This window comes from Fundulus heteroclitus, chromosome 12 (genome assembly GCF_011125445.2).
Source record: "Fundulus heteroclitus isolate FHET01 chromosome 12, MU-UCD_Fhet_4.1, whole genome shotgun sequence".
In the NCBI taxonomy this organism is placed as follows: domain Eukaryota; kingdom Metazoa; phylum Chordata; class Actinopteri; order Cyprinodontiformes; family Fundulidae; genus Fundulus; species Fundulus heteroclitus.
The window spans coordinates 31,951,771-31,964,776 of NC_046372.1; the positions used below are offsets into that span (position 1 = coordinate 31,951,771).

At 39.3% G+C, this 13,006-nt stretch overlaps 1 protein-coding gene across 1 annotated transcript in view; it reads left to right on the top strand.

Moving 5' to 3' along the window:
- The first annotated feature begins 4,128 nt into the window (after nt 1-4,128).
- LOC105926821 (dynein heavy chain 8, axonemal) overlaps nt 4,129-13,006 on the top strand; it is a 74,851-nt gene continuing 65,973 nt past the window's right edge. Inside the window, exons 1-6 of the mRNA XM_036143887.1 lie at nt 4,129-4,143; nt 5,488-5,572; nt 5,733-5,884; nt 7,859-8,045; nt 8,189-8,352; nt 9,766-9,939. Of these exons, the coding sequence (XP_035999780.1) occupies nt 4,129-4,143; nt 5,488-5,572; nt 5,733-5,884; nt 7,859-8,045; nt 8,189-8,352; nt 9,766-9,939 (777 nt within the window). The remainder of the gene's footprint in view (nt 4,144-5,487; nt 5,573-5,732; nt 5,885-7,858; nt 8,046-8,188; nt 8,353-9,765; nt 9,940-13,006) is intronic.

Genomic DNA, 13,006 nt, shown 5'->3' on the forward strand with positions numbered 1-13,006 from the left:
GAAGGTTCAATTTCGATAAAAGGTCCCGTTTGGTAAGAGAAGGGGAACAGCCGTGCTATCTTCATTAGAACGGTTATGGGCTAACCGTTAGAAAAGGACTAATCACGGTTGAGCCAACATAGGGTAGCCTAGAAGTTGAAACTGTAAAAGGTTTTTTTTAGTTAATTTTTTTCAATCTAATTGAGACCATCCTGTACTGGATTAACTGGATATTTTGTAGGTAACTGATCCGTTACCGTTTTTTAACGTCCACTTGCGACCGTGCCAACCAGTATTGCCAGAACCAAGGGACTAGCTCGATGAAAACAAGCCCTGAAAAAACTTAACAAGCAACCCACCAAACTTTAATACTGCTATTTTTCTACACCCCGCGACTTTTACTGGTTTTAAAATGGCTGTTTGTTTGTGAAGTCAAGCGAAGTCAGGAACAAAATCAAGCCCAAAACCCACTGAGCTATATAGCTCAGTGCCAAAACCGCATATAGTACTCTTGCTCTGACGGTTAATGCGCATGCGCTGCAATCAAACCTGCATAAATGCGCATTTGTTAGTTTCCATTCATCGTTTCAGCATACCTCGCTCCGACTTCGAGTGGTTTATATGTACTTTATCGCGCATTAATTACACATTACTTCATCGCATGCCCTGTAAGAAACCTACACTGAAGTTTTCTATAATTATTTTACCAAGTAGAGACATAAACGTGTTTAATCTCCTGTTCATCCACGTACTCTGGAGTTGGATCGAGTTATTAACGTTTAACACCTCCCCTCAAATCGATCGAGAATAAACATATCAAAATCTGTAAAACGCAAAACAACATTCCACTTCATAAACTGTATTTGTTATGAAACAAAATCTGTCAAAACAGCATACTTAATACATAAATTGTATGTTCCAACAAGTGTATGAAATTGTTTACAACTACAGACGAAGATATAAAAATCAACTCACGGACAGAAGAGCGGCCTTGGCAACACTGGCGCCGACTGCACAGCAGAGGGCGCTAATATCACATAAACATAGTATTATACAGATATCCAAATACAGATAAACGGGGTAAAAATTAAAAGAGTAAATAAAAATACAACTGAAAAAAAGCATCTCTTTGCTGAATAAGGCAAAGCTGGCACTAGAACCAAAGGCATCCACATTCTGTACTCTCTTCTCTAAGTTATTATGTTTGAGGCAGCAATTTTACTCTACAGTCACTAATAGCAATGCAAAAAGAGCAATAAGAGTATAGTTTTATAAAATCTAAATTATTAAAATTCATTGACATGGTGAGATTACAAATAGTTCACATTCTGTTTAAAGCCAAAAATGAACAACTACCAGAAGACATTCAAAAACTGTCCAGGAGAAGGGAGGGGCTTTATGACTACCAGTTTACAACCTTATTATATTACACCCACCAGAAGGAGATTTTGTGTTCCTGTAAATATAGTACAACTGTGGAACAATCTGAATGGGGAACTAAAACAATGTTTAAACACAAAATTATTCAAGTCATTATCCAAGAATATGGTCATTATGTGACACAATATGAAATACAATATAAACTGTTATTTTGATTGGTATAGGTCAGGGGTCTGCAACCTGTAGCTCCAGAGCCGCATGTGGCTCTTTACACTTTCAGCTTTGGCTCTTAAAAACTTAGACCAAAAATACAGGGGGGAAAAAATTGGTCAACGTTTCTAAATGTAAAGGTAATTTAAAATTGCTAGCTTTAGGATGCATTTAGTTATGCAATGTATGCATAACATTTCCAGAAAAAGAAAGAAATTAATGGTGTATAGAACATTTTACTATAGCTAAATGAAGTATCTTTTTGTAAATAGGTTGCTTTTTCATCATTTTGATGCCATTTTCTATAAAAAAAATCAAATGTCCAATTGAAGAAAATGCATTAAACCTAAACATAAAAATACTGTTGGTTAAGTAATAAGAAGTATTGATCTTTAATTAAAAAAGGAAACATATTTCCTATAGTATACTATAAAAACAAGCTCTTGTTTCAAAGAGATGTGTAACTTTTGTGGCTCTAAACAAAATTGTGTAGCTGGACTGAGGGCAAAAATGGCTCTGCGGGTTGTAAAGGTTGCTGACCCCTGGTATAGGTGGTAAAAGTATTGTTTTATTAAATAAGTTAATTATAATACAAGGCAAAACATATTGTTATTGCTGCTGTAGTTATTATTATGCATTTCAGCTTGGTTCTGTATATAGGAGAATAAGCATTTAATTGAGAAGACCGCTACAAGATTTTTAAAAATGATAAGTTTCGTTAGTCTTTATTTTGTGTATAATGTAGCATGATAGTATATAAGCTGTGCGTCATATAAAGGCACAAGAATGGTGATACATCTCCTTTGAATATGTGAAACTGATCTATTATATGTACATTATGGGATGTGTGTATTCCAGAGATCCATAATTCAACATTTCTAATTCAAAGAACCTTCAAAATGACAGACCTCTGCAAAATACTTTATATTTTGTGGTCAGCAGATGTTATTGGTATTTTTTACTAAAGTAATAGGAAAAGTACACCAGACATGGCTGTTGTGTTTCCCGGTTTGATCTAAGCAGGAAAGCTGAGAAGAACATTTCTGCCTCAAAATGTTTCCATGATGGATGCACAAACTCCAAAAACAAACAAGCTTGGAAATGAAGTAAGTCTATGATATATTTGTGTTGCTTTGATCCACAGAAATATTACTATTTACACTTCTTCCCATCTTCAGGCCATCCATAAGAAGGCGAGAGAGGAGCGGAGAAAGCTGCTCACCCCTTCACACAAATACATCTTCGATATCCTGGCTGATAGGCTGTCTTTGACACCATCAGCAGTAGAGGAGTTCATTTTGGATTCTCCATCTGTAAGTCTTTCTTTATTGCTATTCTTTGAATAATAAAGCTACCAGATAGGTCACTGAAATAGAGGGAATGTTTGCATGAAGTGTTGGCACAGGGATAATCTCTGGTAAGCACGGGTTGGTATGGGTTTCTAATTTTAGGATTGCCTGGAGTGTTAACCTTTGTTTAAGTATTAAATCACGGTATTTGTTGTTATTTAAATCAATGAGGCCAAACCAGTGCTGACATAGCCATCTAAATCTCTTAAGTAAAAAAATGAGTGTCTTATGCCCGGAAAGACGAGGACTGTCGGAAAATCGTGGTTAGATCTTTGGTCGCGGCTCTAAATTTGTGGTCTTACATCACACAGTGAGACAGGTTCTAGGATGGCAATCTTTTAGCATGTTGCGACCAAAAGTAACCTGAGATCAATATCTGAAAGTGTCAGATATTTAGAAAGGATTTCTCAGAAGGACAGCTGCTAAGATCGGTGCCTAATCAGAGCCGTTACCGTACTCCACAGGTTATGAACTGTGCTGCCCCGCAAATAATGACAAAATGAATAAGCTTTGAATTTATGAATCAATTCTTGTCCTGTTTGCTCCACTCAGACAAGTTTGTTTAATCAGGGCACACAGAGCATCGAGTGTTGTGAACAGGTGCAGATTTATCAGTAACTATGTTCACATGCACTAAATTTCACGATCTGATTTAAATGTATTCAGATTAAATAATCACATTGTACCGTTTATATGGGCACACAATCAATCCAATCATAACGTGCGTGTATATGCAACTGGCTTTATGCGCAGTTATCCAATTCCCCTTAAAAAAAAAAACACGCAGAAAAAGAAGTACCGGTACTTCTGTCTTTGCTAAACAAGAACAAACAGTAGCAGTATTATACAAGTTTGTTTGTTTTAGGAGCACCCAGGCTGGACTTGCACAATGTTCTAATTACGGTTGAAACGTTACTGAGTAAGCAACAGTTTTGAGCTCTTTTATTTTTTAGAACAGAAAGGTTGTATCAGGAGCCCCCACAGTTTTGGATCATGTTTATGTCGGGCGCACACGCGCACTTGGGTCAGTTTGCCACATTCAGAATAACCTGACAAGCGTTTATTTGCACGTTGATCGGATTATTAATCAGCATAAACCACCCCTCTCATTCAGATTACAATTTCATTCTGATTGAGCTTAATCTGACCATAATATCCCTATTGGCTTGTTTACATGATGCATTTTTATTCCAATCGGCCCCTTATTCCGATGACTTTTGTCGCCGTAAACGTAGCCAGTGTGTGCCTCTTGGATTGCACACCAGGAACAAACCTGTGACAGCTTTCATTACTGTTCTCAGTGGCAGACTAGACCAAGAAATAATTTGGATCGCAACACAAAAAATTATTCATGTATTTGTTTTGCTCCTGCAGCGGACTTCGATGTGCTAAACTGAAACATTTTACCAGACATAGTTTTATCATTTATTCACCATCAACTTTTGAGAAAATGAAAGGATTTTAAGTGCGCCTTATAGTCCAAAAAGTACAGTGCCTAATAGGAGGATGATTATGCCTGTGTAAACTTGATTCATATAAACATTAATGCTCAATATAACACGTTCTCAACAAGTAAACGGCTCCAAGGTCGTTACCTGATGACTGATGAAAATATTCCTTGCTCTGATCGTCGCACACATCTCCAGAAGTTCTGTCTGCTGTTGCACCTTCCTGAGTCCATCACTGAAAACAGCCGTCTGCTCTATTGTAAAAGACATTTTTGTTTCTAGATACACCCGCCTGAATGGATGACATGAAATGCATCCCAAATGTGATCCAATAAACAATGATTAAAGTTAGCCATGAAGTTATTCTGAATTCTGGCAGATCCAGATTTAAATCGATTTTCATTCAATCAACAAGTAGAAAGGAAAAAAGGCAGGTATCTTTCAAAATCTTACAAAGTAAAAGGAGTTAAAAAAATATATAATTTTACATTTCATTAGTGGAAATTTATTTATCGACTTTTCTCAATGATGAATGTTAAAGGTTTTAATGATTTTAAAACAGAAATGTAAAAAGGACTGGCAGAAAGAGATGGGGTAAAAAAATACCATAAAAATAGAAAAAAATAAAACACATAACTAAATATATTTAAAATTGGTAATTAATAAATAAAGTTGAAAAATATAACATATAATACATAAATAATTATTACAAAGGTGAATAAATAAGCTAATTAAATATAGATATATAGATTTATGTTTTATTGTATAATTTAAATAACGCCTACATTCATTCATTAGCTGCATTTTTGTGCATGTAATTGTATGCTTATTTATTTGTTGGGCATTTATTTATTTCTCTATTTATTTTTAAATATGTCAGAGTTGTTCCTCCATACTTCTTACCATTACACCTTAGAGATAAAATGGAATGAGACCTTTCATGAAAGTAATTTACCAGGAACAAAGTTTGACCTTCCACCTTTCTTTCTTTTTCTTGGTTTTACTAGGATGTTTTCTTTAAAATCCAGAATGTTGTGTTTGGTTGGATTGATATGTAATAGAAGCACCACTGTTCTTCTCACTATTTGCTTGTTTCTTTGTTTTGTTCTTTGTGATTATAGCTGGCTGCTTTTGATCATTTCTTCGCCGCTGGAGGCCATAAAAGGATCTCCTTTGTATACCAGGAGTCTGAGGTCCCAGGAATAGGTAGGATTACATGCAGAGAGACGGGAATCTAGACTATTTGTCTTCTGTGAAAATTTGTCATTTTACAGAGCTTTGCAAATCTTTGGCTATCGGTAGAAGTTTGATCCTTACAAAATTAGTTTTTCATGTTACTCCGTCACATATTTGCATCCGATTACAGAGTGTGGACGCACATACCCTGGACAAGCCGCAGGGGGAAAAGTACAGAGACTGTTTTTAGCTGATTCAGCCCAGACATGTCTGACAGGCATCTGCTGTTATTTCTTTCGAACGAGGGAGGACGTTCCTGTAACTCCAGAAAACATACACGAGGTAAGATGTGAGGTGTTTTTTTTTTTTTGGTGTGTGATTTACCTTTATCTAAAACATGTAAATCTGATAATCAGGTGATGATGTGCATTTCGTGTTGCATTTTCCTCTGCTATTCTCACTTACCATATTTTCTGGAATTTAAGTCTCACTTATATTCATAGTTATTATTATAGTATTCATAGAGACTTATAGTGAGGTGCCATGTATATGTCAAATATATAACATGTTTTTACTCCGTAATTCACACTGTGACATGAAACAAGAAGTAATGTTTGCTTTTTATAATCACAAGAGGGCGCTCTAGGCTGCTGACGTGTGATATGTGCGGATGTGGAATAAAATCGGGAAGTTGGTGAACTTGCTTATCAGCAACTTGCTTGTGGGAGTCATTGCTTCTTATGCTTTATGTTATTCAGCCTGTTGCTGTGGATGCTATTGTGTAATTGATTAAGATGCCTTTCTAAATTAAAAGTCTGTTTTTGGAGTTGGATTTTGTGAAATACATTTCTGAATAAATGAAATCTATAGTCCAGTTCAACTTATATGTTTTTTCCTGTTTATGATGCATTTTTTGACTGATGCAAGTTATATTTTTCAGTGACTTATAGTCTGTAAAATATGGTGAGGTAGGAGAGCTTGAGGTATTTTTAAATGCATCACTGTTTCGTGCATTTTTCTAAATGACCTCCAGCAGGCCACAAATGTACATGTGTCTGCTCAAACGACCAGAAAAAGACTCAGCGAGGGTGGCACGAGGGCCCAACGTCCACAGGTGCTTACAGCCCAAAGCTGTGCGGGACGTTTGCCGTTTGCCAGAGAACACCAAGATTGGCAAATTCACCACTAGCGCCCTGAGCTCTTCACAGATGAAAGCAGGTTCCCACTGGGCACATGAGACAGATGTGACAGAGTCTGGTGAAGCCGTGGAGAACGTTCTGCTGCCTGCAACATCCTCCAGCATGACCGGTTTGGCAGTGGGTCAGTAATGGTGTGGGGTGGCATTTCTTTGGGTGGGACGCACAGCACTCCATGTGCTCGCCAGAGGTAGTCTGACTGCCATTAGGTACAGGGATGAGATCCTCAGACCAATTGTGAGACCATATGCTGGTGCGGTTGGCCCTGGGTTCCTTCTGATTAAAGACGGTGCTAGACCTAATGGCTGGAGTGTGTCAGCAGATCCTGCAAGACGAAGGAATTTATGCTATGGACCGGCCCTCTGTTCCCCAGACCTGAATCCCATTGAGCACATCTGGGACATCATGTCTTGCTCCATCCACCAACACCACGTTGCACCACAGACTCTCCAGGAGTTGGCGGATGTGTTAGTCCAGGTCTGGGAGGAGATCCATCTGGAGACCATTTGCCACCTCATCAGGAGCATGACCAGGAGTTGTAGGGAGGTCATACACACTACTGAGCCTCATAATGACTTGTTTTAAGGATGTTGTATCAAAGTTGGATCTGCCTGTAGTGTGTTTTTCCACTTAAATTTTGAGTCTGGCTCCAAATCCAGACCTCCATGGATTAAGAAATTTGATTTCCATTTGAAAAATACCATGGGCTAAGGGAAGAACTAGCAAGAGCCTGAAAGGTGAGGATCACAGTAGTGTCCGTGGTCATCTGAGCACTCAGGGCAGTAACAACCACTCTGGAGAAGGGGTTTCAACAGATACCTGGAGAAACATCAGACATCTCAGTCCAGAAGAATGCAATCTTAGGAACAGCTAAGATCCCAAGAAGAACCCTCAAGCTCTCAGGGCTTTGGTAGAGGACCTGAGCTTGAGAAATGGAGAGCCACGCACCCTGCTTCAGGAGTATGAGGGGTGGGCGAGAGAATAGAGCCCAAGGGTTCAAATGCAGGACATTCTTGCTGCAAGGCAACAGTGCTGCAGAACTGGGCAGCTTACATTTGGAATCCCATTTCCCAAAGCAAAAGTGTCCTCTTTACGGTTTTTCTTTCTGAATGTCTCTTAGGAAATCTGTTTCTCAATGATCGATGCCACTGATGGCCTCCTAAAAGGAATAAGAAATGCCTACGCTTTTCTGCTGCCAATTCTTGAGGGACAGGAAAGCTGGGGTGCCTTGGACCAATCGAGACATGGAGAGAAACTTAAAAAGAACTTCATGGATAACTATAAACATTTTCTGAGCGAGCTTGATGGTAGGACCTTTTATTATTCTCAGTTTTCACAACACAATTTTTCAAGTTGAGCAATTCTAAATATTTACATGAAAAAGTCATGCATGTTGTTACTTTTGTGTATTTTTGTTTTCGTTGTTTTTTTACCTGGTCTGTTTTACCAGACCTTCAGGTGAGAAACAACGCTGTTGTCCGTTTGAGTCCAGCGACGAATATCGACCTTTCCAAGCTGACTTGTCTAGACGAGATGAAAGCTGCAGCTGCTAACTTTGAGATGGTGCAGGAACTCGAAGACCTTCTCAGTCGGTGGTGCAAGGAAATTGAACAGGTATGTATTTTTGTAAATCTGTCTTTGATTTCATAACAATAATCAGTGCTTTTATAAGGAACTGTTTTTGGTCACTAGTAATAGCAGTGGATGAGCTGAATGAAAGATGTTAGAGTTTACAGAAAGGAGACAGTAGCTATGTTTACATGCACAAAATATCACGATCGGATTAAAATGTACTCGGATTAAATAATTGGATTGTACCATTTATATGGACATGCAATTAATCTGAACTGGCTTTATTCAGAATAGAACCACTCTGACATGCGCAGTTATCACATTCCCCTAAATAAAAACAGCGAAGTACTTCATATTTGCTAAACCACAAAAATAGTAAACAAAGCAGTATTATACGAGTTTGTTTGTCTTCCGAATGCCCAGGCTGAACTTGCACGATGTTCTAATTACGGTTGAAACTTTTTCTGAGTAAGCTACAATTTTTTATTTTTGTATCAGGAGCCTCGGCAGTTTTGATCCCAGATGTATTTCCGCCACTCAACAACGTGGAAATATGTCATGTTTACGTCAGGCTCATATGCACACTTGGGTCAGTGTGTTACAATCAAAATAACTTAACTCACAAGCATTTATTTGCACGGCATAAACCACCCCTCATTCGAATTACAATTTCATTCCAATTGAGCTTGATCTGATCATAATATTCCAATTGCCGTGTTTACATGACACTTTTTTATTCTGATTGGCCCTTTATTCCGACTACCTTTGTCCATGTAAACGTAGCTAGTGTCAGCTTAGACCAGTGGAATCCAAATGGCTTACCAAACTGGCCAAAAGTGACAGACTGAAACCACCCACAGGCAAAAAATGCTCTATTATTAGCTAAAAATTTCATTTTATTGAAACAAAGAAGTATTTAGATTATATTATAAAATGGATATGTAGATAATAATTTATCCAAAACATGACAAGGTTCTAACAAAGTTGCCTTATTGAAAGAAAGAAATTTAATGTCCTGCGTTGAAGTCCCCTAGAAGAACCAGGGAGTCCCCAGGAGGGGCACTGTCCAGTACCCCCTCTAAGGACTCCAAAAAGGGTGGGTAATCTGAACTGCTGTTTGGTGCATAAGCACAAACAGCAGTTCAGAACCCGCTCCCTCACACGTATGCGGAGGGAGACCACCCTTTCGTTCACCGGGGTAAACCCCAACGTACAGGCACCAAGATGAGAGGCAACAAGTATGCCCACTCCTGCTTGGCGCCTCTCACCAGGGGCAACTCCAGAGTGGAAGAATGTCCAACCCCTCTCAAGGACTTTTTGGACTCAAGGACTAAGAACTTTTACAATAGTCAAACATTCCTTCAAATTTTGTTTGCAGAAAGTTATTGTAGCGTTAACTGTGTATAATTTTATAGTGATTATTACTGCAATATCTCTTCCTTCCATTATGATCAGGTCCTGACCGAGGATGATCAGTTGAGGAAAATCGACCACGAAGGACCGCTGAGTGAGTTAGAACACTGGAAAAAGAAGCACTTACAATTCAACTCCATCGTCAATCACACCAAAAGTGAAGAGTGCAAGGCTGTCGTAATGGTGCTCTATATCCGCCGCTCCAAAATGATAAAGGTACTAATTTTACAGTCAAGTGCGAAGAGGTCAAAGGTTTTTCATTTTGTAACGTTTTTTTGGTAAATCTTTTTATTATAAATATTGTGCAGCATGCGGCCTTCCTCTTTTAAAGGTACATAGCCAACATTGAGCTCAAATGTTCTTTGGAGTAAAATTTGCTGGATGTTTGTTTTCATATTTACCCAGAAATCAAAACCAGAGTCAAAAAAAGAAAACGTGCTTAAACGGGTCATAACAACAGATTAACATTTTCTGTGGTTTTGGGGGTATAATATGATCTGTTGTGCACTGATGAGGCTGTGTGAATATCAAAAGTGGGTGTCAAGGTCCCTGCTCATGGGCAGTTAGCTTTGTTAACAAACCAGAGAACAGTTTATCTTTCTGCGTAATTCTTACTCTCCAATTAGCAGACACCATCAAGCAAACAGTCTTCCCTCTCCCCTCCTCCCCCCACCTGATGCACCAGCCGACTAATTTAATGGTTTAAGTCGCCCTAGCATGTCTGACTCCTCCACTGGAGAAGAGGGTGGCTACTAGATGTTATGTTTGAGGGTGCTGAAAAACAGATGGAAGTTTCCACTTACTACAAGAGGACGAGAGAATCACAGAAGAGTAATAAAACCCCACTTTATTGGGTTTTATTAACTACAAGTACAATAACAACGTTCACACTGGATATTCATCCACTATTTATGTCACTGTTCTGGCTCTCAATACACATCCACACAAATGTCTCCACAAAAGTAGCAGTCACTGCTCCACAAAAAAAAACGTGTTTATTTTTCTAACCTTTCTTGCTATTATTAGAATGTGGTTCATGACCCTTACCCTTTTTTTAGTAATGTAACCAAGCTTCCTGGGTTTGTTACCGGTACAATACCGGCATCGCATGAGGTGGAAGAATACTGGACTCAGAGCTGGGCTTTTGGGTTGCAGCATGGCTCAGCGGGACCAACACTTCCAAACAAAACACCGGGCGGCACTTACTGCCTACACTATGCAATCCTTTAGGGACAATTAACCAGCATAGAAAAACATGTTTCTACACAGCAATGATGAAAGTGATTTTTATTTATGCTTTTCAATTCAAAAATAGTGCACATTAAATTATAACAATATGGATATTATTGATGTTACAACAATAAGTAACCCAAAAAGTCACGATTTATTGCACAGTTGTTAAAGAGTCTGATGACAGAGGGGGGAAAGGGATCTCCGGAAATTCTCACACCGTGTTCCAGGCTTCCAGCAGTGTTTCCATGTCTGCTTATTATCAGTGACTTTGGGCCTGTTCGTTAATACTGTTTACAGGGTAGAGGTAATAGAGCTGGTTGCTTGTTTCTCCTGCAAGAAGTGGTAACAATGGCTTCCAACCCACACACTCACACCGCAGCTGCCTGGGCACAGAGGGATAGAATATTCTTTTCAATGCCTTCACAGCCCTGTAAAAGTGAAAGTTTACAAGTCATTTATCCTGTACTAAAACAGCTATCCCCTCAAACACACAGTGCTGCGCACGTTTGTTATGCACCATGTGTGTGTGCATGTAGCACCTTTTGTCTGAAAACTTATGACGTAAGCTATGTTTACATGCACAAAATTTCACGATCGGATTGAAATGTATTTGGTTTAAAAAAACAAAAATATAATTGGATTATACCGTTTATTTGGGCAGACAATAAATTAATCCCATCATGATGTGCGTTTATATGCACCTGGCTTTATTCAGAATAGAACCACTCTGACAGGAGCAATAATTCAGAATACAATTTCATTCCGACTGAGCTTAAAGGCTCGTTCACACGGCAAAATTTTAAAATAGATTTTCCTGTGAGACTACACACGTCCGTCCGTCCGTCTTCTTCCGCTTATCCGGGATCGGGTCGCGGGGGTAGCAGCTTCAGTAGGGAGGCCCAGACGTCCCTCTCCCCGGCCACTTGGGCCAGCTCCTCAGGAGGAATCCCAAGGCGTTCCCAGGCCAGCCGGGAGACATAGTCCCTCCAGCGTGTCCTTGGTCTTCCCCTGGGCCTCCTCCCGGTGGGACGTGCCCGGAACACCTTACCAGGGAGGCGTCCAGGAGGCATCCTGACCAGATGCCCGAGACACCTCAACTGGCTCCTCTCGACGTGGAGGAGCAGCGGCTCTACTCTGAGTCCTCCCCGGATGACTGAGCTCCTCACTCTATCTCTAAGGGAGAGCCCAGACACACTACGGAGAAAACCCATTTCAGCCACTTGTATCCGCGCAATCATTCGGAATACAATTTCATTCCGACTGAGCTTAAAGGCTCGTTCACACGGCAAAATTTTAAGAAATAGTCAGCCGATTTTCCTGTGAGACATCACACGTAACGATAAAAAACTGTAGATAAAACAGGTTTGCTTGTACAGTGTGTGGTGTCCGGTCAGATGGCGTGCACAACACATCACACACGAACAGATTTCACTCGGGATCAATTCAGATATCAAATGGGAAATCTTGCGTAACCTCTCAAGTGCTAGCTTCCTCAACTTTCCTTATTTATCATCTGTTTAACCGTAGTAAAGCTAATATTTTCGTTTGCAGAATATGAGTTTGCAAAGCTAACTTTTTGGTTAGCTGTGCCCAAATAAATATTCTAGTGAACAGCTTCAGAGAGGGCTTGTGAGAAAGGGCTGCGGTCCAGTGTGTTTGGAGGAAAAGAAATGCCAAATATGAGCCAAAGAACCCAATCTCCATTGTACTGAGTTGGAACATGATGGACTGAGAACGTTAGGCTCCATGACAAGGCTACGTAACATAAGGATTCAGAACCTTTCTATGAAGATAATATGTTTTGTTCTGTTTCTTTTTTTTTCTTTTGGTTGACACTCTGTCTCCCTCCACTAAATTGAAACTACCATAAAAATGAGACTGTTATTTTGTAACTTATCACATTGACAAAATCAACTGGGTATCAAATAATTACTTATGCTCTGCAGTTATTTTAGAAGGATGTCTGTGTATTGGTGTTTTTTTTTTTTTAATAAGAAAACTCCATATCAGTTAACCATGCTGAATGTTTCAGCTTGATGCTGAAAGAACT